General features: G+C 70.1%; 9 protein-coding genes and 1 non-coding gene across 10 annotated transcripts; 3 read left to right on the top strand and 7 right to left on the bottom strand.

Annotated features, from left to right (window-relative positions):
* Positions 1–173: 173 nt before the first annotated feature.
* V1510DRAFT_421560 (WD40-repeat-containing domain protein) lies at positions 174–1,735 on the bottom strand. Its single transcript, XM_066934641.1, has one exon. It carries the CDS (start codon positions 1,512–1,514, stop codon positions 222–224), a length of 1,293 nt encoding a protein of 430 aa, XP_066787292.1. The 5' UTR covers positions 1,515–1,735; the 3' UTR covers positions 174–221.
* Positions 1,573–3,664, top strand: V1510DRAFT_421555 (translation machinery-associated protein 20). Its single transcript, XM_066934640.1, has 5 exons — positions 1,573–1,602; positions 1,633–1,782; positions 1,813–1,910; positions 3,040–3,113; positions 3,143–3,664. The coding sequence occupies exons 1-5, from the start codon at positions 1,592–1,594 to the stop codon at positions 3,350–3,352; spliced, it is 543 nt and encodes a 180-aa protein (XP_066787291.1). The 5' UTR covers positions 1,573–1,591; the 3' UTR covers positions 3,353–3,664.
* V1510DRAFT_404582 (Man1-Src1p-C-terminal domain-containing protein) lies at positions 3,438–5,445 on the top strand (the record flags this gene model as incomplete). Its single annotated transcript, XM_066932260.1, has 2 exons — positions 3,438–3,468; positions 3,500–5,445. The coding sequence occupies 2 exons, from the start codon at positions 3,438–3,440 to the stop codon at positions 5,443–5,445; spliced, it is 1,977 nt and encodes a 658-aa protein (XP_066787290.1).
* V1510DRAFT_421550 (concanavalin A-like lectin/glucanase domain-containing protein) lies at positions 5,350–6,604 on the bottom strand. Its single transcript, XM_066934639.1, has 2 exons — positions 6,254–6,604; positions 5,350–6,223 (listed from the first exon to the last, which is right to left on the bottom strand). The coding sequence occupies exons 1-2, from the start codon at positions 6,484–6,486 to the stop codon at positions 5,449–5,451; spliced, it is 1,008 nt and encodes a 335-aa protein (XP_066787289.1). The 5' UTR covers positions 6,487–6,604; the 3' UTR covers positions 5,350–5,448.
* A 1,724-nt stretch (positions 6,605–8,328) lies between these two features.
* Positions 8,329–9,288, bottom strand: V1510DRAFT_421549 (uncharacterized protein). Its single transcript, XM_066934638.1, has one exon. It carries the CDS (start codon positions 8,954–8,956, stop codon positions 8,369–8,371), a length of 588 nt encoding a protein of 195 aa, XP_066787288.1. The 5' UTR covers positions 8,957–9,288; the 3' UTR covers positions 8,329–8,368.
* A 25-nt stretch (positions 9,289–9,313) lies between these two features.
* On the bottom strand, positions 9,314–16,301 carry V1510DRAFT_382050 (uncharacterized protein; the record flags this gene model as incomplete). The annotated part of the gene is made up of 6 exons (XM_066931659.1): positions 16,210–16,301; positions 16,063–16,152; positions 15,833–16,032; positions 15,614–15,802; positions 11,994–15,581; positions 9,314–11,690 (listed from the first exon to the last, which is right to left on the bottom strand). Coding segments are annotated over exons 1-6 (6,507 nt in total), but the record flags the coding sequence as incomplete, so codon positions are not given.
* Positions 16,302–16,556: 255 nt separating this feature from the next.
* V1510DRAFT_421542 (ribonuclease E inhibitor RraA/Dimethylmenaquinone methyltransferase) lies at positions 16,557–17,377 on the top strand. The gene is made up of 4 exons (XM_066934637.1): positions 16,557–16,627; positions 16,659–16,781; positions 16,813–16,860; positions 16,891–17,377. Exons 1-4 carry the CDS (start codon positions 16,571–16,573, stop codon positions 17,326–17,328), a joined length of 666 nt encoding a protein of 221 aa, XP_066787286.1. The 5' UTR covers positions 16,557–16,570; the 3' UTR covers positions 17,329–17,377.
* On the bottom strand, positions 17,250–19,777 carry V1510DRAFT_421538 (uncharacterized protein). Its single transcript, XM_066934636.1, has 2 exons — positions 19,472–19,777; positions 17,250–19,402 (listed from the first exon to the last, which is right to left on the bottom strand). Exons 1-2 carry the CDS (start codon positions 19,529–19,531, stop codon positions 17,414–17,416), a joined length of 2,049 nt encoding a protein of 682 aa, XP_066787285.1. The 5' UTR covers positions 19,532–19,777; the 3' UTR covers positions 17,250–17,413.
* Positions 19,778–20,990: 1,213 nt separating this feature from the next.
* Positions 20,991–21,074, bottom strand: V1510DRAFT_t219. Its single transcript has one exon. It is a non-coding gene; the product is annotated as a tRNA-Gln (tRNA).
* Positions 21,075–23,008: 1,934 nt separating this feature from the next.
* Positions 23,009–23,357, bottom strand: V1510DRAFT_355493 (uncharacterized protein; the record flags this gene model as incomplete). Its single annotated transcript, XM_066930891.1, has 2 exons — positions 23,009–23,249; positions 23,284–23,357. Coding segments are annotated over 2 exons (315 nt in total), but the record flags the coding sequence as incomplete, so codon positions are not given.
* Between the last annotated feature and the right edge of the window lie 1,903 nt (positions 23,358–25,260).

Below are 25,260 nucleotides of genomic sequence, written 5' to 3'. Positions count from 1 at the left end.
CCGCACTGCCCGCAGGGCACCACCGGAGGCACGCCGACAGCGTCCGGCAGTAGTTCGGTCGAGGGCGGCCACTGGTGCGGCAGTGCGGCTATATGCATATTGCCGCTGGCGTCTCCCGCCGGCGAGCGACCGTCCCGGAGTGCCCGCCCGGCGCCCGCCAGCGTCCTCCTGCGCGCCCGGCGAGCAGCCAGTCCGCGGCGCGGCCCGCCGCACCAATGCGATCACTGGCCGTCGTAGTCCTCGTCGTCGCCGCGGCCGTCGTACCCCTCGGGGGTGCCGGACGCGCCCGGACGGTCGCGGCACCAGAAGCGGATGCACTTGTCGTTGGAGCCCGAGCACAGGACGTGGCCGACCGGGTGGAACTCGAGCGTCCAGACGGCGCCGTCGTGGGCCTGGATCGAGCGCGCCGGCGTGAGCGACATGGCAGCAGTGGCCGAGGTCGCGGCCGCGCCGCCGGCGGCGTCGGTGCGGGCGGCCAGGGGCGTGCCCGCCGGCACACGCGCCAGGGCCGCGCGCGACGAGGACGGCAGCAGAAAGTAGTTGATGAGGCCGTCGTGGGTGCCGGTGACCAGCAGCTCCGGGTGGACCGGGTGCCAGGCCAGCGTGGTGACGTCCTTGGCGTGGCCGCGCAGCACGTAGACGTCGCGCATCTGGCGCAGGTCGAAGACGCGCGCGGTCTGGTCGCGCGACGAGGTCGCCAGCAGGTTGCCGCCGCCGACCATGGGCTGGAAGGCGGCCTTGGTCACGGTGTTTTTGTGGCCGTGCAGAGTCGCCAGGCAGGCCTGGGCCGGCGGCTGGCGCGGGTCCCAGAGCTTGACTAGGTTGTCCTTGGAGCCCGAGACGAGCAGGCCCTTGGTCGGGTGCCAGTCGGCGCATTTGACGTCCCAGCCGTGGCCGGTCAGGGTGGTCTCCTCCTGGGCGTCGTTGAAGTCCCAGACCTTGAGCGTGCCGTCGTCCGAGGCGGTCGCAAACTTGCGGTCGCCCGGCGCAAAGACCACCTCGCGCACCGACTCGCGGTGGCCGGTGTGGAGGACGTTGACGTTGTTCATGTTGGGCTGCCAGTACTTGACCACGGCGGCCTGGTCGCCCGACAGCAGGAACATGCCCGAGTAGGACCAGGCCAGCGAGCGGATGGCGTGCTCGTGCGCCTGCATGATGGTCTCGAAGTTGAAGCTGTTGCCGTTCCAGAGCGTGAACTCGCCGGACGACGACGCGGTCAGCAGGCGGCGGCCCGAGTCGCGCGGCGACCACCGCACGCAGTTGATCGGATGGCGGATCTTGTTCTGCGACACGTGCACGAGCTTGCCCGTGATGCCCGACACCGGCCGCTCGACGTACGCCGCCGGCGGGTACAGCCCGATCACGTAGCTCTTGGCCGGCCGCAGCGCGCCGGCCGCGGTCAGCGTTGCCGCGCTGCGGCCCGCGCGCTTGGCCAGGTACCGTCCGATCGGTGAGCCGGGGTCGACCGTGCGCCGGTGCGCCTTGCGCTGCGGCTGCTGGCCCTGATCGTCCATCGTGCGTGATGGTCGTGATGCGTCGTGGTGAAAGTCGCGATCTCAAATTTTCGCGGCTCCTCACACGCCACACCACCATGTTCAAGAAGTACGTCCGCGCCCGGCGCTGCTGACCCAGGTTCACGCGCGAGGAGGTCCACTCCAAGACGAACGTCAAGTCGTCCGTCCAGCGGTCGATCAAGTCGAAGCTGGTCGCGCAGTTCCCGGGCCTTGAGCCCGTTATCGACGAGGTCATCCCCAAGAAGAGCCAGCTGGCCCTGATCAAATGGTACGCCGTGGCCGGCCGCGCTGACCGCAGCGAAAACCGGATCTCGCTCTTCACCATTGACGATGACATCCTGCTCATCCAGCACTACGACGACCCGTTCCTGCCGTCGATCCGGCTCGTGCACCGCTGTAAGTGATCCGGCATATAGCCGCACGCGTGGCCGGGACCATATAGCCGCCGATCTGCCCGCAGGGCACCACCCTCCACGGAGTGGCCGCCGGAGGCACGCAACAGCCTCCGGCGGCCACTCCGTGGGGGGTGGCTGCCTTCGGCAGATGGCCGCGGCGGCTATATGCATATAACCGCACTGCCCGCAGGGCACCGCCCTCCGCGGAGGCCGCCCGGCGCGCAACAGCCTCCGGCGGCCACTCCGTGGAGGGTGGCTGCCCTTCGGGCAGAGTCGTCGCGTGCAAACAGCCGCACTGCCCGCAGGGCACCACCCTCCACGGAGTGGCCGCCGGAGGCACGCAACAGCCACCCGTGGGCGTGGCTGCTCTTCGGGGCAGGCATACCCGGCAGCTTCCCCGCACGGAGACGCGTCGGATAACTGCTTGGAGATGCCCCTGCGGTTATATGACATGCACGCGGGCGATCGTACCCGGCAGACGGGTATGATCTACGGCCCGGCTGCCTGTGGCAGTGCGACGCCACGGCGGCTATATGCCACGGCCTGCTTGCAGGGCAGTGCGGCTACATGCATATACCCGCAGCGGCTATCTGCCCGAAGGGCACCACCCTCCACGGAGTGGCCGCCGGAGGCGCGTCCACAGCCTCCGGCGGCCACTCCGTGGAGGGTGGTGCCCTGCGGGCAGTGCTGCTCTTGTTGCCACGCTCTGCCCGAAGGGCAGCCACCCCCCCCGGAGTGGCCGCCGGAGGCACGCCCTCTCCGGCCGCGCGCAATGCGGCTATATGCATATAACCGCCGCGGCTATCTGCCCGAAGGGCACCACCCTCCACGGAGTGGCCGCCGGAGGCACGTCCCCAGCCTCCGGCGGCCACTCCGTGGAGGGTGGTGCCTTGGCGGCATGGCGGCTATATGCATACTACCGCCGCGGCTATCTGCCCGAAGGGCACCAGCCTCCACGGAGTGGCCGCCGGAGGCACGTCCACAGCCTCCGGCGGCCACTCCGTGGAGGGTAGGGCCCATGCGGGCACTGCTCTTGCGCGCCACGGAGTGGCCGCCGGAGGCACGCCCGTCCCGCCCAAGCGGCTATATGCATATAGCCGCAGCTACGCCCGCCACAGTGCTGACCGCAGACCCCGAGGCGTTCCCGTCCGTACGGGTGGACCGCGGCGCCATCAAGTTCATTCTGTCGGGCGCCAACATCATGGTAAGTCGCCGGCGGGCGGTCTGACGTAGTGTCCCGGGTTGACGTCGGCCGGCGCCGCGCTGCCGGCCGAGCCGATCGCCAAGGGCTCGGTCGTGGCGATCACAGCGCAGGGCAAGGACAGCGCGCTGGCCGTGGGCACGCTGCTGATGGGCACGGACGAGATCAAGGCCGTCAACAAGGGCGTCGGCGTGGAGGTCGGGTCGTATCTGGGAGACGGGCTGTGGAACTTCACGTACTAGTGTGGCGTCGCGTGCGGCGCGGTGTAAAATAGAACTTTTCAATTTTATCGCGTAAACATTGGCACGATCACACGCGCGCAGCGCCATGGACGACGAGACGTTCTACTTGGAGGAGGGTAGGCGGATGGCTGGTCGGGCTGACGGCAGGGTTTGACCCGAAGACGCTGCGGGTGGCCGATCTGCGGCGGATACTGCTGTTCCACGACGTGGCGTTTCCGTCGTCGGCCAAGAAGGCCGTGCTGGTCGAGCTGTTCGAGGGCCAGGTGGCGCCGCGGGCGGCGGAGCTGCTGGCGGAGCGGGCGGGCGTGGTGGCGTCGGCGGCGGGGATTGTGAACGCGACGCCGCGGGGGTCGCTGGCCAGCGGCCGGGGGTCGCTGGCGACGCCGCGGAGCTCGCTGGGGAGCGAGCGGCGGCCGGGGAGCGCGGGGAGCGACTGCGCGCGGCGGAAGAGCAGCGTGCGGCGCGAGGACGCGGTGACGACGACGGTGCCGCTGAAGGACGAGGCGCCGCAGCGGCGGGCGCGGACGCGGGCCGAGTACGAGACGCCGGAGCAGACGCCGCAGCGGGCGCCAGCGGACGGCGCCGGGACGGACGGCGGGCGCGAGGGCGGGCGCGGGCGGCCGTCGGGCGAGTTCTCGTCGGCGAACCCGTTCCAGACGCCGGCGCGGCGGCGGAGCGGCCGCGAAATGAAGACGCCGATGGTGCGGCGGCCGGACGAGCGGTCGCGGTCGGGCGAGCGGCCGCGGTCGGGCGAGCGGTCGCGGTCGGGCGAGCGCGGCGGCCGGCGGGCGAGCCGCCGGGCGAGCGAGCGGCCGGTGTCGGCCGGCAGCGGCGGCAGCCCGGCGGGCAGCCCGGCGCGGACGCCGGGACGGTCGCCCGCGCGGCCGCCCGCGTCGCCGCGCCACACGGCGTGGAGCTCGCCGGCGTCGAGCGACCTGGACGAGCTGCGCGCGTACCGCGACCGCGAGTACGGCGGGCACGAGCCGCCGGCCGAGTTCTCGCGCGAGATGTTCCTGGACACGGACGCCGGGGCCCCGCGGCCGGTGCTCACGGCCAGCCTGGCCGGCACGTTCGCCGCCTGGGTCGCGTTCATCGCGCTCGTGACGTGGGTCATGGTGGTGCGCGCCGCGCGGCTCGGCGAGGGCTACTGCGGGACGTTCGACGTCGACCTGGCGCCGGCGGCCGCAGCCGGCCTGCCGGCGGCGCTGGCGCCGCTCAAGCCCGGGTGCGTGCCGTGCCCCGCGCACGCGTCGTGCTTCCCGGGCATGCAGCTCGAGTGCGAGCGCGACTACCTGCCGGCGTACGCGTCCGGCTGGGGCGGCGTCGTCGGCCGGGTCGTGCCCGAGGCGGTCTTTCCGGTGGCGCAGATCTGCGTGCCGGACACGGAGAAGCTGCGCAAGGCCGAGATCCTCGCCAGCGAGGCGCTCAAGCTGCTGCGGATCGAGCACGCCCGCGTGCTCTGCGCCGGCGACGGCGACACGGCCGGCGCGGTCGCCGGGCCCGTGGACGCCGGCGACCTGCGGGCCGCGCTCTACGGGCGCAAGGCCGCCGCGCTCTCGGACGAGGACTTTGCGGACCTCTGGGAGGCCGCGCTGCGCGATCTGCGCGGGCAGGCCGAGGTGGTCGCGGTCGAGAGCGACGGGCGGATGCTGCTGGCGTCCGAGTCGGACCGCGAGCTGTCGCTGGCGTGCGTGGTGCGGCTACGGGTGGCCACGTACGTCGGCGCGCACCGGCGCGCGCTCGCCGCGGCCGCCGCCGCGCTCGTGCTCGCCGTCTGGGCGCGCTCGGCCGTGCTGCGGCGGCTCGCCGTCGGCCGGCTCGTGGCCGAGCTCGCGGCCACGTCCACCGAGCTCCTCCGCGCGCAGCAGGCGCGCAGCCGCGACGACGACAGCGGGCGCACGCCGCGGTTCGTCGCGGTCGCGCAGCTGCGCGACTCGATCTTCCGCGCGCCGCGCACGTCCGCCGCCGAGCGCCGGCAGGTGTGGGCGCGCGTGCAGGCCGAGGTCGAGCGCAACGCCAACGTCCGCTCGCGGCAGATGGAGATCCACGGCGAGATCATGCGCGTGTGGGAGTGGGTCGGCGAGCTGCTGTAATGACTAGAAAAACACGTCGTTGGACCGCTGCTTGGCCTTGTACTCCTTGTACTTGAGGTAGCCGAAAAAGCACGCGCCGATGCCCAGGCCCAGCTTGGTCAGGTACCACAGCCAGCCCAGGAAGGACGAGCGCGGCTTCGGCGAGCGCGCGGCCGGCGCGGCCACGTTGCCGCCCGGCTGCGGCCCGCCCGCGCCCCCCGCCGGCATGTACACGGTCGACACGTCGACCGAGACCAGGTCGTGGTTCTCGGACAGCTCGCCCGTCGCCGCCGAGAAGCCCAGGTACGGCGCGTTCGGCAGCGCCACGTTCGGCACGGTGAAGCACTCGACCCACTTGCCCTCCTCGCGGTACATGAGCTCGAGCTTGACGAAGCGGTCCTTGACGTACGTGAACCGCGCGCGCGAGTTGAACTGCGCGTTGTGCAGGCCGCGCGCCGAGCAGCCGTTGATCTCGTTGGCCTTGCCGTCGTCCTCGTTCGAGTACCGCGTCTGGCCGTTGCCCGACATGAGCATCACGTACGGGAACGCCACCCCCGGCCGGTTGTTCTTGTACGTGTCGATGAACAGGCCGAGGCCGTCGAAGTAGTCGGGGCCGCCGAACACCGTGCCCGCGGTCGCGCGCTGCCGCGTGAGCCACATGGCCATCCCGTCCCCGTACAGGTTGCCCTTGCCCGAGATCTTGAACTCGAACTCGATCTGGAAGTTGGGCGCGGTCAGCGGCAGCCGCGAGAAGATCCAGCCGGCCTGCCCGGGCCGGTCCGCCGTCAGCCGCACGTATCTGCGTCAGCCCGCCCGCGCCATCACCTACTTGTCTGTCCGCACCACCGTGTCCCCGCCGTAGTCGAACCACCGCGACAGCAGCGAGTCGTCGAGGTACGGCAATTGCAGCGTGTGCGTGCGCAGCGGCGCCAGCCGGGCGTCTGCCGGCAGCTCCTCCGAGTATTGCGGCGGCTTGGCCTGGGCGCTGTGCGCCAGCACCAGCACGACCAGTGCCCAGAGCACCGAGCGCAAGCCCTGCGACGCGGCCGGGCCTGATTGCATGTCTGGAGAAGGGAAGTCGATGGAAAAGGTGAAGGACTTGCTGGCCTTTGCCGTCCAAATCAGAACTTGCAAACTTAGGCGTGACGGCTGATCGGCCACTGGCCCCGGCGCGTGCGCCACTGCGCCGCGCCGCCCGGCCTCTGCGCCACGCGGCTGCCGCCCGCAGGCCACTGCACGCCGCGCCAGCCACCGCGGGCTCCAGGGGGTACTGGTCTGATGGTACCCGCTGCGGCTATGCGCCACACCGCACCCGCCGCCCCAGCCAGCCACCCTCCACGAGTGGCCGCGGAGGCATGGCTGCGAGCCTCCGGCGGCGACTCCGTCGAGGGTGGCTGCCCTTCGGGCAGGGAGTCGCGCTTGGCGAATGAGCCGCACAACGTGCGGCTCGAGCGTCCGCGGTACCTGCCCGCAGGGCAGCCACCCCCACGGAGTGGCCGCCGGAGGCATGTCTACGAGCCTCCGGCGGCGACTCCGTCGAGGGTAGCTGCCCTTCGGGCAGGGCAGACGCAGTGCGTCCGGCGGACGCGATTGGCTCTTGAGCCGCACTTCGTGCGGCTCGCGTGCCACGGTCCTACCCGCAGGGCAGACGAAGTGCATCCGGTGGGCGCGATTGGCATTGAGCCGCACGAAGTGCGGCTCGCGTGCCGCGATCCTGCCCGCAGGGCAGACGAAGTGCGTCCGGTGGACGCGATTGGCATTGAGCCGCATTTCGTGCGGCTCGCGTGCCGCGATCCTGCCCGCAGGGCAGCCACCCTCGACGGAGTCGCCGCCGGAGGCTCGTAGACATGCCTCCGGCGGCCACTCCGTGGAGGGTGGCTGCCCTTCGGGCAGGGCAGACGAACTGCGTCCGGCGGACGCGATTGGCGTTGAGCCGCACTTTGTGCGGCTCGCGTGCCGCGATCCTGCCCGCAGGGCAGCCACCCCCCACGGAGTGGCCGCCGGAGGCACGTCTGGGGCCTCCGGCGGTGACTCCGGCGAGATAGGTGCCCTTCGGCAGGCGCGTCACGGCCGAGCTTGGGGGCAGCAGCCCAGGCCAGCTGGTGAGCCGCACGGCGCAGTGCCCGCGACGGGTCGCGTGCCTACGATGGGAGTGCTGCCTGGCTCGGCACAGACGTCGCGCCGACAGCGACTGGCCGCGATGGTACGGGTGCCGGCCTGGTGTCCGCGCTGGTGATCTGGCGGTACGTTTGTGTGGTCGTGAGCCTAAGTACAGAACGGCGCACGTGCAGCATCCACCATCACAGCACCCAACGGCACCAGACCTTAGCGTGCTAGATACGCCTGTAACGGCCGTGCGGCCGCGGCTGCCGTAGACCGACCGTACGATGGCGGGCCAGGCGTAGCCGGCCGGAGGGTGGCTGGCTCCGGCAGATCGCGTGCTGAGCCGCATCCCGTGCGGCTCATTAGCCAAACGCGACCCCTGCCCGAAGGGCAGCCACCCTCGACGGAGTCGCCGCCGGAGGCATGTCTGCGAGCCTCCGGCGGCCACTCCGTGGAGGGTGGCTGCCCTGCGGGCAGGTACGGCAGATACGCGAGCCGCACTCCGTGCGGCTCATGCCACGTCCGCGACTGACCTGCCCGAAGGGCAGCCACCCTCGACGGAGTCGCCGCCGGAGGCTCGCAGACATGCCTCCGGCGGCCACTCCGTGGGGGGTGGCTGCCCTGCGGGCAGGTACAGCGGACGCTCGAGCCGCACGAAGTGCGGCTCATTGGCCAAACGCGACCCCTGCCCGAAGGGCAGCCACCCTCGACGGAGTCGCCGCCGGAGGCTCGCAACGTGCCCCCGGCGGCCACTCCGTGAGGGTGGCGCCTGCGGGCAGGGCGCGGCGCGCCGCGCTCGGGTGGTGGACAATGCTTGCTATATACACGCTCCGGGCGGCCGCTAGCGGTTGAGGCGGCGCATGCGGTGCTCGCCCGACTTGAGCTTCTTGGCCTGGCGGGCCTTTTCGTGCTTGCGGCGCTTGCGGTCCACGGCCGCGGCCGGGTTGTTGATGACGGCGACGGCGCGCTTGGCGCGGCGCTCGACGCGGGTCTCCTCGGCCGCGGTCTTGACGCGGCCAAAGGCGTTGGCGTAGGCGGTGGTGGCGACCTTGGTCTGCAGCGCGTGCAGCATCTCCTCGGCCTTGGCCTTGAGGTCGGCCCAGAAGGGGTCGTCCGGCAGGTAGACAAAGTTGTAGACCGCGCGGATGTAGTGGTCCAGGGTGTCGTCGGCCTCGAGGGCGGCGGCGGGCTCGGCCTCGACGAGCAGATGCAGGATGTCGATGGCGGTGGCGCCGGTGAGGAGGTACTCCTTGGAGTGCTCGAGGTTGCGGAGCAGGTGGGCGAGGCGGAGCGCGATCCAGGCGGGCCCGGCGAGGTCGCCGGCGGCCGGGTCGTCCTTGGAGCGCGGGACACGGGTGCCGGCGTCGGCCAGGAGCAGCGCGATCTTGGCCACGTTGAACTTGATGACGTCGGCCAGGTCGTCGCGCATGCCCGGGGCCTGCAGCTGGCGCACGGTGCGCAGGAGCCAGGTCTGGGCGCGCGCGGGCGTGACGAGGTCGGTGCGGGCCAGGTACGTCTTGACGACGCGCGCGGCGGCCAGGCGGACCCAGCCGTGCGCGTACAGCAGGCAGTCCTCGACGGGCTTGAAGTAGCGGTCGTGGGCGAGCGCGCCGGCGCCGGCGTCGAGGTCGGCGTTCAGCAGGGTGTGCACGAGCTGGAGCGCGAAGAAGAGCGTCTGCCAGGCCACGTCGGCGTCGCTGTCGCGCGCGGCCGCGGCCAGGAAGCGGTCGACGCGCTCCAGGCAGCGCGCCAGGAACGCGCGGTCCGAGAGGTCGCGGGCGAAGCACAGCTCCAGGACGTTCATGGCGCCGCGCACGAGGCTCTCGTGCAGGTCCTGCGTGAGCCAGCCCAGGCAGCTGTCCTTGATGGCCTCGAGCTGCAGGGGCGCGGCGCGGTCGACGACGACCTTGAGCAGCGCCAGAGCCATCTCGCGGCACTCGGCCGCGTCGTCGTTGACCAGGACCATGACCAGGCCCACGAAGAACGCGCTCAGCAGCGGCTGCACGGCGTCCGCGCCCAGCTTGGACAGCAGCAGGAACAGGACCTCGAGCACGGACTGGCGGCCCGGCGCGTGCTCGTACTCGAGGTTGGCCATCAGGAACGTGTACTGCTTCTCGAGCCGGCCGCGGCCCTGCGGGAACTCGGTCAGGAACTGGTAGTACAGCCCCCGGCACAGCTCGCGCGTCGCCGGCGACTGGCTGTTGACCATGACCTCGCGCACGGTGTCCATGACGGTGTAGACCTCGACGACGACCACGCGGCGCGCGATGACGGCCTTGACGAACGCGTAGCCCACGGACTGCTTGTCGGGCTCGTCCAGGATGTCCAGGCGCAGCTTGTCGAGGATGAGCGCGATGGCGGTCTCGTTCGTCTGGAACGTCTTCTGGTGGCGCACGAACGTGGTCAGCACGCGCAGCGCGGCCTGGCACAGGTCGGTGTGCGTGGTCTGCGCGCTCTTGACGACGTCGACCACGTACGCCGTGAAGTACGCGGCGTCGATGCCCACCGGCCGCGCGGGGTCGCGCAGCAGCAGCGAGCACATGCGCAGCGCGGCCAGCTGCACGTCCTCGTACTTGGTGTCGAGGTAGCTCTGCAGCGACGGGAAGAACGCGTCGAGCACGCCGGTGTCGAGCAGGCCGATGTTGCGGTTCACCACCGAGCGGATGACCTCGAGCGAGAACTTGGTGAGGTAGTGCAGGTTCTCGGTGTGGACGACGGCGCGGGCGGCGCGCGGGTCCTTGGCGACGAGGAAGTGCTTGTGCTCGGCCGCGGCCTTGCGCGCGTCGCGCTCGCGGGCGCGGACGACGCCGTCGGCGACCTTGGACGAGCAGAGGTCGAGGGCGAACTCGACGAGCGCGGGCGAGGCGCAGTCGGCGTTGTGGAGCAGGCCGACGCTGATGCGCCGGAGCAGCTCGACGACCTTGCGCTCGAGCTTGGGGGTCATCTGCTCGTGCAGCACGATGCCGCGGACGGGCAGGACGAGCGCGCCCGCGCGGGCGACGTTGACGTTCTGGGCCAGCAGCTCGGCCGTGTCGAAGCTCTTCTGCTGCTTGACCTCCTTGACCTTGCTGGTGTAGCCGTCGGCGTCCTTCTCGGCGCCGGCGTCGCCGAAGATGCCGTCCATGACCACGTTCGTGACGAGCTCGGCGGACGCGTCGAGCTCGCCCGGCCGCAGCGTCGGCGCCATGTCCACGAGCAGGCTGTGCACCGTGTACGCCAGCACGTGCTTCTCGAAGCCGCGGCGCAGCGCGCCGCCCAGCTCCTTGAGCACAAACGGCACGTACTTGGAGCCCAGGATGGCGCAGATCCGCGCCAGCGTCTTGCGCACCGCGTCGCGCACGTCCGACGACCGCGACCGCAGGTTCTGGCACAGGTCCACCAGGCTGGCGGGCAGCCGCGCCACCAGCGTGTCCTCCGGCAGCGGCCGCAGGAACCGGATGATGGGCACGGCCACGTCCAGCTTGGTGACGGCGACGGCCTCGTCGCGCAGCTGCAGGATGCCGACCAGCACCGGGAGCACGTCGCGGGTCACAAACTCGACGACCTTGGCCGTGTTGAACCGGCGCGGGCAGGCGTCGGCCAGGCGCACGCGCGGCGCGTCCGAGACGGCCTCCACGAGCCGCGCCAGGTACTTGAGCTTGCCGTGGTGCGCCTTCATGTCGGCCAGGTACCGGCCGACCAGCGCGCGGTACTGGTTCCACGACAGGTTGGCGCTGAGCGCGCCGATGGCCGTGATGGTCTCGGCGACCGTGGCCGAGTTGGAGTCCTGGAAGTTCTCGAGATAGTGCTCGAGGATGGGGAGGACGTAGTGCGCGATGCTGGTGTCGCGGAGCTCGGCGCCGATGGCGCCGACACGGCGGATTGCGCGCTGCCGGCGGTGGGCCTGGATGTGCAGGATGTTGTTGAAGAAGTCGGCCTCCTCGTCGCCGCCGAAGAGGAGGACGGCGAGGTCGGCGATCTCGGGCGCGGCGGCGCGCTGGACGACGGCCTTGAGGATGGCGATGTACTCGTAGCGGAGCGACTCGACGGAGGAGCGCAGGCCGCGCTGGACGGAGGGGAGGACGATGGACCGGAGAAGGGCGGTGCGGTCGGCGGGGAGGGGGGCGGAGGGGGCGGAGGGAGCGGAGGGAGCGGAGGGGCGGGCGGCGACGCGGGCGTCGAGGCTGGCCGAGGCGGTCGAGGGGGAGAGAGCGGTCGAGGGGGAGAGAGCGGTCGAGGCGTCTTTCGCGTCGTTCGCGTCTTTCGCGTCGCTCGCATCTTCGGCGCCTTCAGCAGCGCCTTCGCCCTCTGCCCCGGCTTCGGCTCCGTCTCTCCTGTCTGCCTCTCCGCTCTCTCCGTCCTCTCCACTCTCTCCACCCTCTCCGCCCTCTCCACCCTCACCCTCTCCGCCCTCACCCTCTTCCGCCGTCGCCCCCCTCTCTCCCCCGTCCTCCACCCCCACAAACCGCTTCACCGCGTACGCCGACGTCGTCCGGATCGCCATGTCGTCCACCTCCTGCAGGAAAAAGAACATGTTGTGCAGCAGCGGCAGCCACTCGGCCGTCGTCAGCGTCCCGTACAGCTCCTCGTTGATGCGTGCAAAGCAGTCCAGCCGCCGCGTGTAGTCCGGCTCGTCCAGCCGGCGCCGGCTGAACGAGTTCAGCTCGACCAGCAGCTCGGCCACCAGCGCGTGCTCCGGCAGGTGGGCGCCGATGGCCGTGTAGATGTCCAGCAGGGTCGCCCGCGCAGCCGGGTCCTTCGCGTAGTGGAACAGCTTCGCCAGCACGGTGTACGCCCGGCCCACCACGGCCGCGCGGCCGTCCAGCGCCGGCAGCAGCAGCGCCAGCACGCGCAGCAGGTCGACCTTGCGCGCCAGCGTGCTCTGCACGTTGGCCACGTCGAACGCGTCCAGCGCCGCGGTCACGTACCGCTCGACCAGCGCCTGGTCCGCGACCAGGTTCTGGGACGCGATGGTGACCAGCAGGCGCACGGCCGCGTCCTTGACCTCGGCCGAGCGGTCGCCCTGCAGGATGTTGGCCAGCCGCGGCAGCACGGCGTCCACGGCCGCGGCCACCAGGCGCTGCCAGTGCACGGCCTGGCGCGCGTTGCAGGCGTCGCGCAGGCCGAGCAGGTTGGCGACCAGCCGCACGGTCTCGAGGAAGATCGGGTCCTTGCACACGGCCGAGTCGAGCGTGCCGACGACGGTGCGCACGAGCTCGGCGCCGGGCCAGTCCAGGTACGCCAGGTAGTCGGCCGTGGTGCTCCACGTGAGGAAGATGCGCATCAGCGGCGAGATGTCGCTGGCGTTCTCGTCGCGGAAGTGCGGCAGCCGCGGCTCGACCACGTACTTGAACACGGCCGGCATGTGCCTGTCCCAGCCCATGAACGGCGACTCGGTGAAGAGCGCGTGGAGGCAGCGGACGCCGGCGGTGCGGATGGCGCGGGCCGTGTCGCGCACGTCGCCGGCCGGCTCGCACTCGAGCAGCGCGCCGGCGAGCGCGACGCACGGCAGCAGCAGCCGCAGGACGGCCTCGCCGCTGTAGCCGATCTGCTTGCCGAACGCGCGCACGACGTCCTCGGCCATGTGCGTGAAGCCGGCGACGCGCTTGAGGACGCTGGCGTCGACGTGGACCGGCCCCTGCGCGCGCAGCGCCTCGACGCCGTCCACCGTGAGGTACTCGGGCAGGCCCTCGGTGGAGAGCGCGAGGAAGAGCCGCAGGTTGTCGGCCGGCAGGCTGACCAGCGTGGCCAGGATCGACGTCCGCCGCGCGCGCCGGGCCTTGTCGTGGCCGCTGTTGGCGATCGCGCGGCCGTAGAGGATCCGCAGGACCACCGGCAGCACCGTGGGCGCGTGCGCCGGCGTGATGACCGACTCGGCCGTGTCGGCCCGCACAAAGTTCGTCAGCTCGTCGTTGAACCGCGACTCGTCCAGGATGTTGACCAGGTTGTCGCGGTACGCGTTGATCGCCGGGTTCTTCCAGCCGAACAGCGCCTTGAGCGCCAGCGTCTGCACGCCGGCGTCCGAGCTGGCGAGCAGCTCGAGCAGGTACGCGTAGACCTCGGCGGCGCGAGCCATCTTGTGCGGCTGCTTGAACAGCCCGAGCAGCTTGAGCACGTTGACGATCAGCCGGCGGCCACCGGCGAAGTCGCCGACCGTGGCCAGGAGCAGCTCGGCCAGCTGGGCCGCGTGGGCCTCGGCGAGCTCCGGCGCCTTGGCCAGCGTGGCGAAGACCTTGTCGCGGAAGCCGTCGGCGTCGAACACGGGCTGCTCGATGCGCAGCGACACCAGCGCGTGGACGGCCTGGTCGGGCGCAGCCGCGCGCCGGGCGGCGTCGGCCGCGAGCCCGCTCAGGTGCTCCAGCGCCGTGCACTGGTAGGCGTAGGCGGCGGCGGCGTCCGGCGCGGCAAAGTCGACGTGGTCGCCGGCGACGTCGGCCGGGCCGGCCACGATGCCGCCGTAGAGCGCGGCCCAGACCGCGGGAGCCTGCGTGGCCGCCAGCGACACCAGCGCGCCCGACGCCTCCTGCCAGAGCGGCTGGAAGCTGCTCTTGAGGAGGCCGTAGACGTGGCTGGCGACAAACGCCGTCAGCCGGGCGTCGCCGAGCGCGGGGAAGTCGAGCGCGAGCCGGCGCACGTTGAGCGAGAGCGTGCGCGCGGTGGTGATGTCGTACTGCGTGCGCTCGATGGTGAGCGACGTGGCCAGCACGGCCGGCACGGCGCCCTGCGTGCGCTGGAAGAGCGCGGCGAGCAGCTGGACGGCGGCGAGCCGGACCGCGCGGTCGTGGTGGGCGGCGAGCGGCACCAGGCGGTCGATGAAGGCGGGCAAGACGGGCGCGGCGGCGGCCGGGCCGGCCGCGGGCGCGTCCAGGGCCAGCACGGCGGCCAGCCCGGCGAGGAACTGGGCCGAGGCCTGGCAGCGCTCGAACACGGCGGCCGCGACGGCGAGCACGGCCGGCAGGTCGGCCGCGTCGGCGCCGGCGCTGTAGGCGTACAGCGCCAGCGCCTGGCCGACGACGGCGGCGTAGCGCACGGTGGCGCCGTCGGCGTCGCCGAGCGCAGCCACCAGGCGCACGGCCGCGGCCCGGCCCTGGTCGCTGGGCCGGCAGAGTTTCTGCAGCAGGTCCAGCGTCCACCACAGCTGGGTCAGCACCAGCGGGCTGTCCAGGTCGCCGGGGGCGCGCAGCGTGGCCAGCAGCGCGGCCTCGGCGCGCGCACTGGCCCGCACGGCCTTGGCCGAGCCCGCCGCGGCCGGGTCGATCCGGCCCTGTTCGTACAGGCCGAGCAGGGCCTCGGCCACGCGCGCGTCGATCTCGGGCGTGGCGGCCAGGTGCTTCTGCAGCACGCTCAGCCAGAACGACTCGTACTTGTAGAGCCTGAGCCGCGCGTACAGGTCGCAGAAGTGCCAGAACACGTCGCCCGCGGCCGACACGTGCTCGAGGATCTTGAGCGCCGTGGTCGACTTGAGGTCGTCGTTGCCCTGGAACAGCGCCAGCGCCAGCTCGCACAGCAGCGGGTACCCGGCGGCGTGCGCCGCGGGGTCGGCGGCCACGAGCCGGAAGAGCGTCAGCGTCAGCGCCACCGGCGTGTCCCAGGCCGGCACGCGGTTGCCGCGGCGGGTGCCCACGAGCACGAACACGAGCCGCACGGCCCGCACGAGCGCCGGCGCGGCCACGCCGGCGGCCAGCCGCGGCTCCAGCCAGCCGTACGCGGTCGCGTAGATCGGCCCGGACGTCGCGCTGGTGGTGCCGTGCAGCAGCTGGGTCAGCACGGCCAGCACGAACGTGTAGGCGCGCTCGTCGGGCGCGTCGCCGGCCTGGCGCAGCAGCACGTCGATCAGCTTCTGCGCCTTGGAGTGCAGCGAGTACTCGGGGCCCTTGAGCGCCTCGACAAACACGATCATCAGCGCCTCCTCGAACGTGTCGGACGTGCTCGCGGCGAGCGCGGCGAGCATGTGGCTGACGATGGTGGCCAGGTGGGCCGAGTTGGAGTTGCGGATCAGGTACGAGAACGACTCGGCCGCGAACCGCGCCACGTACCCCTTCTTCTCGGACATGCGCAGCAGCGGCAGCATCAGGCTGGCGGTCAGCGCGCCCCGGCGGCCACTTACTCGAACGTCTGCGGCAGCCGCTGGACCAGCAGCTTGAACAGGTACTTGAACAGGTACGCCAGCGCGTTGAACGCCCACTCGAGCACCGCGAGGGTGTCGTGGCCGGCCAGCGCCGTGATCAGCGCGATCGACCGCGCAAAGTACTCGTCAAAGTCGGCGCCCAGGTCGTGCGCAAAGTGCGTCAGGAGGCTGCGTCAGCGGGCACCGGCGGCGACTTACTCCAGCAGCGGCTGCAGCGAGAACTGGTCGCCCAGGCCGATGTACTCCTCGAACTTGGCGAACAGCTCGTCCTTGTGCAGCAGGATCAGCGGCAGCGAGCCCGTCAGCGGCTCCACCTCGCGGTAGAACTTGACGAACGCGGCCGACGTGTTGAGCTCCTTCCACTCGTCCAGCGACGTGCGCACGAACGACGTACGGTTCTGCGTCAGCGCGCTCGGCCGGCGACTCACCAGCTCGTCATCTTTGAGCTCTGTATGCCGTCGGATTCGGCGCAGCGGGTCGATCTTGAGCCCGTCGACTCGATCCCGGAACGAAACGAACTGCCGTCAGCGCCGCGATCCCGGCCGGCGCGCGCTCGCGCGGCGGCAGACACTCACCCTATGCTTTTTCGACGTCTCCGTCCGCTTCTTGGTCTTCTTGAGGATCTTGTGGGCCGGCATGGTGTCGGACGCCCAGAGCCAGTGCGGTGCGGTTGCGTGCGTCGCGTTGGGACGAAAAAAATTTTTGTGTGCGCCACGGTGGCGGTGCGCGCCACCGCCGCACCCGATGCGGCTGGGCGGGCGGTGCGGCGCGTCGGGCGCGGCTCAGCGCGCCGCACACCGTGCGGCGCAGCCCCACGCCCCGCCGCACGCCGTGCGGCGCAGCCCCGCCGCGCGTCGTGCGGCGCGCCGGCGCCGCGCCGGCGCCGTCCCGTCCGCCCGGCTCTTCTCCCCCCCGCCCCGCATTTCGCCCGCAACAATGTCCAAACCGTCGGCCGCCGTGATCGCGGCGCTCAAGCAGTTCGCCTCGTGCGACGTAAGTCCCGCCGCCGCCCTGCTGACCCCAGATCGGCGACGCGCTCGTCCAGCTCAAGGTGCCCTACGGCGGCTTCCTGGACGGCATCAGCATGTGGTCGCCCGAGCGCCAGGCCGGCGAGACCAAGATCTGCGGCGAGGCCATCACGGTCAAGGTACGTCGCCGCGGGCCCGCGCTGACGGCAGATGGTCGCCGCGGACGACACGGTCGCGCCCAAGACCGCCAAGCACTTTGTAAGTCTCGTCGCGGGCACGCTGACGCAGTGCGACTTCAACGAGGACGGCAAGATCATGTACATCTCGCAGCCCAAGGGCATGTACTCGGCGTGCTGGGGCGGGCTGATGACCACGCGCGCGCGGTACCTCGGCACCCTCGGCGTCGTCGTCGACGGGCGGTTCCGCGACGTGCTCGAGCACCGCGAGATGGGCTTCCCCGTCTTTGCGCGCGAGCAGTCGATCCTCGGCTCGGGCGGCTTCACGCGCGCGTCCGAGATCAACGTGCCCGTGCAGTTCAAGGACGGGCTCTGGGTGAACCCCGGCGACTACATCGTCGGCGACGCGGACGGCGTCGTGGTCGTGCCCGCCGGGCAGATGGCCGAGGTGGTCGACCTCTGCGAGAAGCGCAAGGCGGTCGACGACAAGACGTTCGAGGCGCTGCGCCAGGGCGAGCCCATCGGCGAGGCCATCAAGCGGCTGCGCTAGGATGCAGGATTGGTATATACAAAACTGTTGCGGGGTCGCAAACGTGCAAGGCGCAAGGCGCAGGGCGCAGGGCGCAGGGCGCCGGCTAGACGGCCGGCCGCAGCCGCTCGCCGCAGTGCTTGCAGACGTCGAGGCCGAGGAAGGCCTCGTACTCGCGCATGCTCTGCTCCGGGTTGTTCTCGTGGTCGGTGGCGGCGTGGATGCCGGCATGCTTGATGATCATGAGCCAGTTGTAGATCCAGCCCTTGCTGTAGCTGTCCTCCATGACCACGTGCGAGGCCTTGAGCGGGAAGATGACCGTGAAGAGGTCCGCGCCGGTCATGTTGCAGATCAGGTACGGCGCCGAGCGGCAGATCAGCGACGAGAACTTGCGGAAGCGCTGGCGGTGGACGGCGTGGATGCGCGCGAGCTCGGCCTTGTAGGCCGCGTAGGCCATGTCCGGGTGGCTGTCGCGCACGTAGTACGCGGCCAGCGACGCCAGCTCCATGGTGATGCCGATGCGACAGGCATATGCCAGCAGATGCATGTGCGCGTGCGGCTCGGAGCGGTACTCGATCGGCGGCTTGAAGAAGTGCGTGGCGGCCCAGGCGCCGCGCTTGCCGACGTGCGCCGGGCACACGCGGCCGAGCTTGGCCCGGAACATGGTCTGGCGGCGCTGGTCGTGCGAGTAGATGACCTCGCGCGCCGCGCGGTTCTCGACCTCGGCGTCGTTCTCGCGGTTCCAGGCCGCGTAGCGCTGCTCGAGGTCCTCGATCATGCCGTCGATCTCGTGCAGCCGCCGGTAGAGCCGGGCCATCTCGGCCATCGACTTGGGGTTGTTGTGCTCCGGCCGCAGCGGGTACGGCAGGTACGGGTGGTCGAAGAACTTGCGCACGCCCGCGCGCAGCGTCGGCAGCTCGAACGCGATGTTGTGCAGCTCGACGTGGAACTTGCGCGGCGCCGGGATCGTGTCCACCGGGATGTGCCACTCGGGCGAGTGCATGAAGCTGGGCTGGCACAGGATCAGCGACGTCACCAGGATGAACCCGCGCAGGTTGTGGAAGATGCTCTGGGCCGAGACCATGTCGGCCTGCCGGAAGACCTCGGGCCCGCGCAGCTCCATCAGCCGCAGCGCGCCGTCCGCGAGCCCGACCCACGCCCGGTGCGTGGTCTTGTTGAGCATCTCGTAGATGATCAGCAGGCAGCTCGTGATCACCGAGCCCTCCGAGACCATCGTCGGCGCCCACCGCGCCAGCGCCGCCGTCGCCGGCGCGCCCGCCAGCCGCGCGCTCTCGCGGTGCGCGCTGATGTCCTCGATCAGCATGCGCTGCAGCCGCAGCGCGCGCATGTACAGCAGGATGCCCTCCTCCTGCAGCTCCTTGTCGCTGCAGAGCCCGCCGTAGTACGTCATCACCAGCGCCCGCGAGATGTTTGCCAGCGACGTCTCGGTCGGGCTCAGGATGAACTGCGGCAGCAGCGTGTACCACGTCTTCTGCGTCACCCCGGCCTCGTCCACGACCCCGACCACGTCGTTCGAGTTCTCGGCGAACGACGTCATGAAGTACCGCAGGTAGTAGTTGAACTTGGAGTAGTCCACCGTCGGCGCCAGCCCGCGGTAGATCGGCAGCGACCGCACCGCGGCCGGGTCCGCGCCCGCGTCGTCGTCCAGCCCGGGCGACAGCATCGACAGCGGCAGCCCGCCGTCCGTGTAGAACGCGTCGTGCGGCAGGCTCGAGTCGAACCCGGCCCGCGTGTAGAACGCGGCGTCGCGCGGGATCGCCTCGTCGAACTCGAGCGCCTTGTCGTCGTCGCTGTGGGCCACGGACCCGGTCCGGCTCGAGCTCTGGCTGCTGAGCGCGCTCCCGGCCGCGCTCGACGGCACGCTCGACGGCGAGCTGCCCGCGCTGGACTCGCTCGGCTCGCGCTTCGGCCGCGCGGCCGCCGCCGCCGTGTACACCGAGTCCACGAACTCGTTGGCCGCGGCCGTCGCCGGCGGCGCAAACTGCTGCTTGCGGAAGATGAGGCCCTTTACCGGCCCCTGGCACTCGAGCCGGGACCAGAGGCACTTTTTACATGCCGGCTGCTGCTCGTCACACTACCCGTTAGCCGAACTTCGCCAAGGGCCGGCCCCGGCGGCTGCTGCCGCATGGGCCAGGCGCCGTACCTTGATTTTCCGGCGGCGGCAGTTTAGGCAGCCTCGGCTGCCGCCGGCAACTCCAACCATGGTCTGGAAACCGCGTCCGCGTCGCTCGCTTGCCCGAGTTTGGCAGCTCGGGGGCAATGGGAAACCTTGATGCTACGCCAGTAGCACGTCAACTGCCCGGAACTTGCCGAGATGGCTTATCGAGCAAGGAAGGCCTGCGGTTGCAGCTTGTGGAAGAAAGGAAGGACTTGCGAGCGAGTATGGGAGTCGACGAGAAACCACGGCTACTAGTGATAGATGGCGTTGACAAGCTCAGAGCACAGGCATGGGTTAGGGTAAATTACTAGCCCGGTTTCGGCTACGGTTGCGAGATTGGGACTTCGGGCGGCGCGCGCTCGCTAAAGACAGACAGTACGTGCAGCGAGCCAGGGGAAACGGCCGGCCGGATTGGCTGGCGGCAGCGGCGGCCGGCCGCCTGCATGAGCGGCTGCGCGCGCAGGACGCGTTGGCGCGCTGGTGCGGGGGCTGCGCCGTACGCGGCAGTTGCGGGCGTCCGGACCGGTGCGGTTTGACCGGTGCGGGCAGCAGGCGCAGGAGCGGGCGTGACGAGGATGGCGCCCGCTGCACGGCCAGGGCGCGGTGGGCGGTGGGCGGCGCGGCGACCACGGCACGGCGCAACGCGCAACGGTGTTCTGGCGCGCACCGCGCGGGCAGCCAAACGCGGCCGCGGGTGGCGGCGAGCGCGCGGCGGCTGGCGCATGCAGGCCGCTGCAGGCTACGCAAGGCCAGTCACGTCACGTGTCTGAGTCACCGTAGCGCTCACGAACAGGTCACGGCGGCGCCTATGGCGGCTGCTGCTTGACCCAGCAACAAATTTTCGCTGTCCCCGGCCGCCTTAAGCAGACATCCGCCGGAGTCGGCGCGGCACGACAAGAGGCTAATGGCAGCCGCACGCTAACCTGCGGCAGGCTTCCGTCCGGGAGCGGCCCGATGCCAGAGCCTCGGCTGCCGTAGCCAGCAATCTGGTTCGCTCTCTAGGCGAATATTGTAGGGGGTTGCCTAGCTGCGGCCCTGGCCAATCAAACCGCCCACAAGTCTGGCGCACCGCGTCGCCCCGCGCCCGCAGACGGCGGCTGGCCGGCCGCCGCCGACGCCGCGGCAAGAGCTCAGACGGCCCATGGACACCGCCCGCTCGCCGCGTCCTCGTAGAGCCAGCGTGGGTGTGGCGTTCGTCTAGGCCCTGACAGGCTTCTAGGCGACGTGATTGGGCCTGACTGTGCCCGACGCGTACTGGCCGGGGCGGCATCGAGCCGAAACGTGTAGACTACTGCAGGCCAGCCGCGCTGCGGCTTTAGCGGGAATATGCGCACCCCGGCCGACGGACATAACCTGCGCCACAGCTGGGCGGCGCGCGAGCGGCGCCGCAGTGGCCGTGGCCGCTGTGCGCGGGCGGCTCCATTGTGTCCGTGTCGCCCACGGCCATGCGCGGAGCAATGGACCCAGCTTCGCCGGCCTGCCGGCTGGCGGCCGCGACAAAAAAAGGTCCTACCCGGATTCGAACCGGGGTTAGCGGAAATTACTGGTGTTCAGAATCCGCTGTGATAACCGACTACACTATAGAACCAACTTCTGTCGTGGTGGCGCCAGCTCCAGAAGTTGGCCTTCCGGCCCTTCGGGCATTCCAGCTCTGGCCACCACCCTCGGAGTCGACAGAACCGGGCACCGGCAGGACGGTTCCGCGTGGGCGTGCCACGCTAATAATTTAGCTGTCTCCGGTGGTAACTGCATATTGATTTTAAGGCACGTACGCTCGCAGTGCACGGCGTCCGCGGCCAGCCCGGCCGTGACGCCCAGCACAAATTCTGTGACTCCCGCGACCTCGGGATTGCAAAACCATCTAGCCACGCAGACACGCGAGAGCGCCAGCCAGAGCGTTGCCCGAAACCCAAAACCCACATCACAACTCCGCGGTTGTTTTTACGACGCCCCACCTCCCAGTCCGGCGAACGCCGAGGGTGCGGCTGCCGCAGCTGCTGCCGGCCGCCAGCACAGCACGCGCGCTCGTGCTGTCCAGCAGGCGGTCGGTCGGCACCGCCAGCAATGGCGTGCCCCCACGCTGTGCGTCACGACAAGGTTGTGCGTCCCACGCTGGTAAGCTCCGCCAGTAGACCCGATAAGGCCTATCGAGACAACCTTATACAAGCGCCACGCACTGTAGCTCCACTGAATACAGTGCATTAAAATCTTAGTCGGTCCCTCTAGTTAGAAAGTAAGTCACACGTTCTATGCCCGCCGTCACAGCACGCAGAAGTCGCCCAAATTTGCAGCAATAATAATTAACGTCTTAAGATCGAAGATAATCTCTTGCAATAAATTCTAATTGCCCGCCCGCGTCCTTCTTTGCTAGGTTCTGTCCAAGCTCGTCACTTCGGCGAGCTGTGTGCCGCGCATGAACTCTGTTGACTGGGTCCACGAAGGTTTCTATGCAATTGGAGACGACGGCCTTACTGTAGTGGACATAGCTGCGAGCTTGTGGACACGCCGCGTGCGCGGCGTGCCTGGCTGCGACGCCTGCGGAGGGACTGTGGCAGACGGTTGCGTGCTGCGACTGCTCAACGATGACGGAGGCTTCCCGACGCCCGCCGGCAAAGGTGCTTGGACGCCGGCTGGACACCGCCTGGACGCCGCCTCCACGCTGCCCAGACACCGCCCAGACGGCTCCGGACGGGCCGTCCCCGGACTTGCGTTGCATGCGCCCCGCACGCGGCCGTCGGGCTGCAGCCCCGGCACCCAACCGCGGCAGCCGCGCTCAGCCGTGCGGGATGGCGGGATGCACGTGACACGCCGCAGCGCGTGCGGCGCGCCAACGCCGCACGCGCTGCGGCTCTTCCACGTGATATTGTCCTCTATTCCTACATAAAGTACACCGTATATTACATCTGTCCGAATATGCAATCAGTACCAGCCCGAGTGCAGGCCCACGTCGTTCATGAACGGCGGCTGGCGCTCGTCCACGACCGCGTACGAGTTCATGTGCGTGTAGCCCTGCAGCGTCTGGTTCGGCACGCCGTAAGCCTGGTAGTCGTAATTCTCCAGCGAGATCCCAGGCTGGTACTCGGCGCGCTGCTTGAACTGGCGCGTGCGCGGCCGGTCCACGTTCGTGTCGAGCTGCACCGGCCCCCGGGCCGCCGGGTGGCCCGGCAGGTGGCCCATGTGCGGGCCGTGGCCGGCCTGCGTCGACATCATCAGCGTCTTGTTGTACTCGACCGCCGCGCCGCGCGTGTTGCGGCGCGGCATGTCCTGCGCGGCCACAGCCGACTGGATGTCGTCGTAGCCGTATAGCTTGAGGTCGTTCTCGTCGCGGACCAGCCGCGGACGACCACGCTTGGGCAGGTACCCGTGGTCCATGTCCTCCAGGCCCATGCCCTCGCCGGCCAGTAGCATTCCCGGCGGCGGCATTGCCACCGGCTGCTGCTTGGCTATCTTGGAGATCTTGCGCATGTTGCGCGCCTCCATCTTCTTCTGCTTCTCCTCGAGCTCGACCGCTCGCCGGTGGATCTTGCGGTTGAGCCGCGAGTCGGGCTTTTCGTGCACAAGCTTCTCGTGGCGGTTGCGCGAGTCCTTGCGGACAAACTTCTTGGTGCACCACGGGTACGAGCACGCGTACTTGGCCTCCTCGTGCTGGTGCTTGATGTGCCGGCTGCACTCGTTGCGGTTGGGAAAGCCGACCGTGGACCAAGGGCAGCTCGGCTCGGAGCACTTGAACGGCCGCCCGACTTTCTCGGCAAGGATATGTTGGCTGGGGGTTAGCGGCCGTCGCCGGCAGTACTTACTGGAAGAGCTCCATGGTCGTGTACGTGCCCGCGCAGTGGTTACACCGGTACACGCCCTTCTTTGTCTTGGCCATGGCCAGCTGCCGCTGGCTGCCGGCGTCCTCGTCCGCGCCGTCGGCGTAGGTGCCATTGGGCGAGTAGACGACCGTCGCCGGTGGCCGCGCGGCGTGGTGCTGGCCGTCCCGGCCCAGGCTCCCGACGTACTCGCCGTCGGCGTCGTCCGAGTCGTCGGCGGCGTCGGACGAGTCGTCCGAGTAGTCGTCGCTCTCGCTGCTGGACCGGCGGCTGCGCTTGTCGCTGTCGTCCGCCGAGACCTGCCCGCGGTCGATGCTGAGCTCGACCATGTTGCCGAGGTTGTCCGGCGATGCGGCCGCCATGACGGCCGACGTCGGCGCAGACGTCGAGAACTCGGTCTCCTCCGGCGAGAACGCGTAGGCCTTCCATTTGCTGGCGTTGCGGCTCTTGGACGACGACTTGAGCGACAGCGTCGACGCGGACTTGCGCAGACCAGGGCCAGCCTGGTCCTTGCGCACGCCGCCGTGGGCCTTGAGCGCCTTGTCCTGGGGAATCGGCGGCAGCGGCGGCCGCTCAACGGTCGAGAGCGTGACGGTGACGTCAGCGTCGTCGTCGGCGCGCGCGGTCGACGTCGAGGTGATCGACACGGCCGACGACGCCGACGTCGTCGACGACGCGTCCGAGTGCGCGTCCGAGTAGCCGTGGCTGTCGAGCGAGTACTCGACCATGTACTCCGGGACCATGCCCATCTGGGCGAGCTCGGTGGCGACCGAAGGCTTGTGGTAGAGCTGGTCGGCGCCGGCGGTGGCGAGTCCGGTCGGCGGCGCAAATGAGGCCGACATGGGCGAGATCGTCAGGTACGGAAACGTCTCCTCCAGATAGTCGTTGGGCGGCAGCTGCGCCGACGCCGATGCCGACTGCCCGGTGTGCGCCGACAGCATAGAGCTCGGCCGCCGGAACGAGTCCAGGCCGCCGGGGAAGAGCGCGGCCGTGTCGAAAAGCTCAGACTGGCGGCGCTCCTGCGAGATGGCCGAGAAAAACGGCGAGTCAAAGGCCGGCGCGGGCTGGGCGAGCGAGCCCTCGAGCGCCGGCTGCGGCGCGTGCGCGGTGGGCGCCTGCGCCTGCGGATCGAGCGAGTCGTAGTCGTCCGTCTTGACCTCGGGCGCCGGCTTGGCGCCGTCGGCGAACGGCATGCGAAACTGCATCGGCGGCGGCTGCGGCCGGCCGTGCTCGGCCGGCTCCGTCTTCGGCACCGGGGACTTCTGCTCCGGCTCGGCCGCGACAGCGCCGCGACGGGCGCCGGCGGCCTCGGTGGCCAGCGGCTTGGAGTCGCCGCCCACAAACACGTCCGAGACTGCGCCCGAGTAGTGCTGGGACGGCATCTGGGTGGGGTAGTACCCTCCCGGGATGTGCTGGTTCTGGTGCTGCTGGTACGGGTGCGAGACCAGCTTTGACCACGTAAAGTCGAGCGAATTGCGGCGGTAGCCCGGCACAAACGTCTGGCGGATCGTCTGCACGGCCGGGACCGGGGCCGGGGCCGAATAGGTCGTCGCCGGCATCATGAGCTTGCCGTACTGGTCCATCTCGGCCCCGGGGTGCGACATGAGCAGCGTCTGCTGCTTGTAGATGTTGTCGGACATGGCTCTGTATCCGGATCGGCCCAGCAAAGAGACGATGTAGACAAGGCAGACGGCGTGAAGCAGTCTGGAGACACAAGAGCAGTGGGGGAACAACGCTGCCGCAGACCGGGGCCGACGGCTTATATATGTCCGCCGGGGCTCTGTCGTCCCCGGCGGGAGAGGGACAACCGGGCTAGACACCGAGGACGTTGCTGCAGCAAGGTTATCGCCCGCGAACGTTGCAGCGCGATCGCTGCTCAAGGCCGCGCTAGCGCGCGTCGAAGCGTGCCTGAGCCGTCGTGAATTAGAGTTTTCATTATGCGGCGCTAGGCCGAGGGCGTGG

The sequence above is a fragment of the Dipodascopsis tothii genome, assembly GCF_038497935.1.
Source record: "Dipodascopsis tothii strain CBS 759.85 unplaced genomic scaffold V1510scaffold_31, whole genome shotgun sequence".
NCBI classification, from domain to species: domain Eukaryota; kingdom Fungi; phylum Ascomycota; class Lipomycetes; order Lipomycetales; family Lipomycetaceae; genus Neoaidaea; species Neoaidaea tothii.
This window is presented reverse-complemented; position numbering and strand designations above follow the sequence as displayed.

Coding starts and splice junctions, on each gene's coding strand:
- V1510DRAFT_421560 (XM_066934641.1), bottom strand. CDS start 1,514: ATGGACGATCAGGGCCAGCAGCCGCAGCGCAAGGCGCACCGGCGCACG.
- V1510DRAFT_421555 (XM_066934640.1), top strand. Junction 1,783..1,812: donor CAGCTGGCCCTGATCAAATG/GTACGCCGTGGC, acceptor CGCTGACCGCAG/CGAAAACCGGATCTCGCTCT. Junction 1,911..3,039: donor GATCCGGCTCGTGCACCGCT/GTAAGTGATCCG, acceptor TGCTGACCGCAG/ACCCCGAGGCGTTCCCGTCC.
- V1510DRAFT_421550 (XM_066934639.1), bottom strand. CDS start 6,486: ATGCAATCAGGCCCGGCCGCGTCGCAGGGCTTGCGCTCGGTGCTCTGG. Junction 6,224..6,253: donor ACGGTGGTGCGGACAGACAA/GTAGGTGATGGC, acceptor GGGCTGACGCAG/ATACGTGCGGCTGACGGCGG.
- V1510DRAFT_421549 (XM_066934638.1), bottom strand. CDS start 8,956: ATGCGCGACGACCTGGCCGACGTCATCAAGTTCAACGTGGCCAAGATC.
- V1510DRAFT_421542 (XM_066934637.1), top strand. CDS start 16,571: ATGTCCAAACCGTCGGCCGCCGTGATCGCGGCGCTCAAGCAGTTCGCC. Junction 16,628..16,658: donor AGCAGTTCGCCTCGTGCGAC/GTAAGTCCCGCC, acceptor TGCTGACCCCAG/ATCGGCGACGCGCTCGTCCA. Junction 16,861..16,890: donor CCAAGACCGCCAAGCACTTT/GTAAGTCTCGTC, acceptor ACGCTGACGCAG/TGCGACTTCAACGAGGACGG.
- V1510DRAFT_421538 (XM_066934636.1), bottom strand. CDS start 19,531: ATGGTTGGAGTTGCCGGCGGCAGCCGAGGCTGCCTAAACTGCCGCCGC. Junction 19,403..19,471: donor GCCGCCGCCGGAAAATCAAG/GTACGGCGCCTG, acceptor GCTAACGGGTAG/TGTGACGAGCAGCAGCCGGC.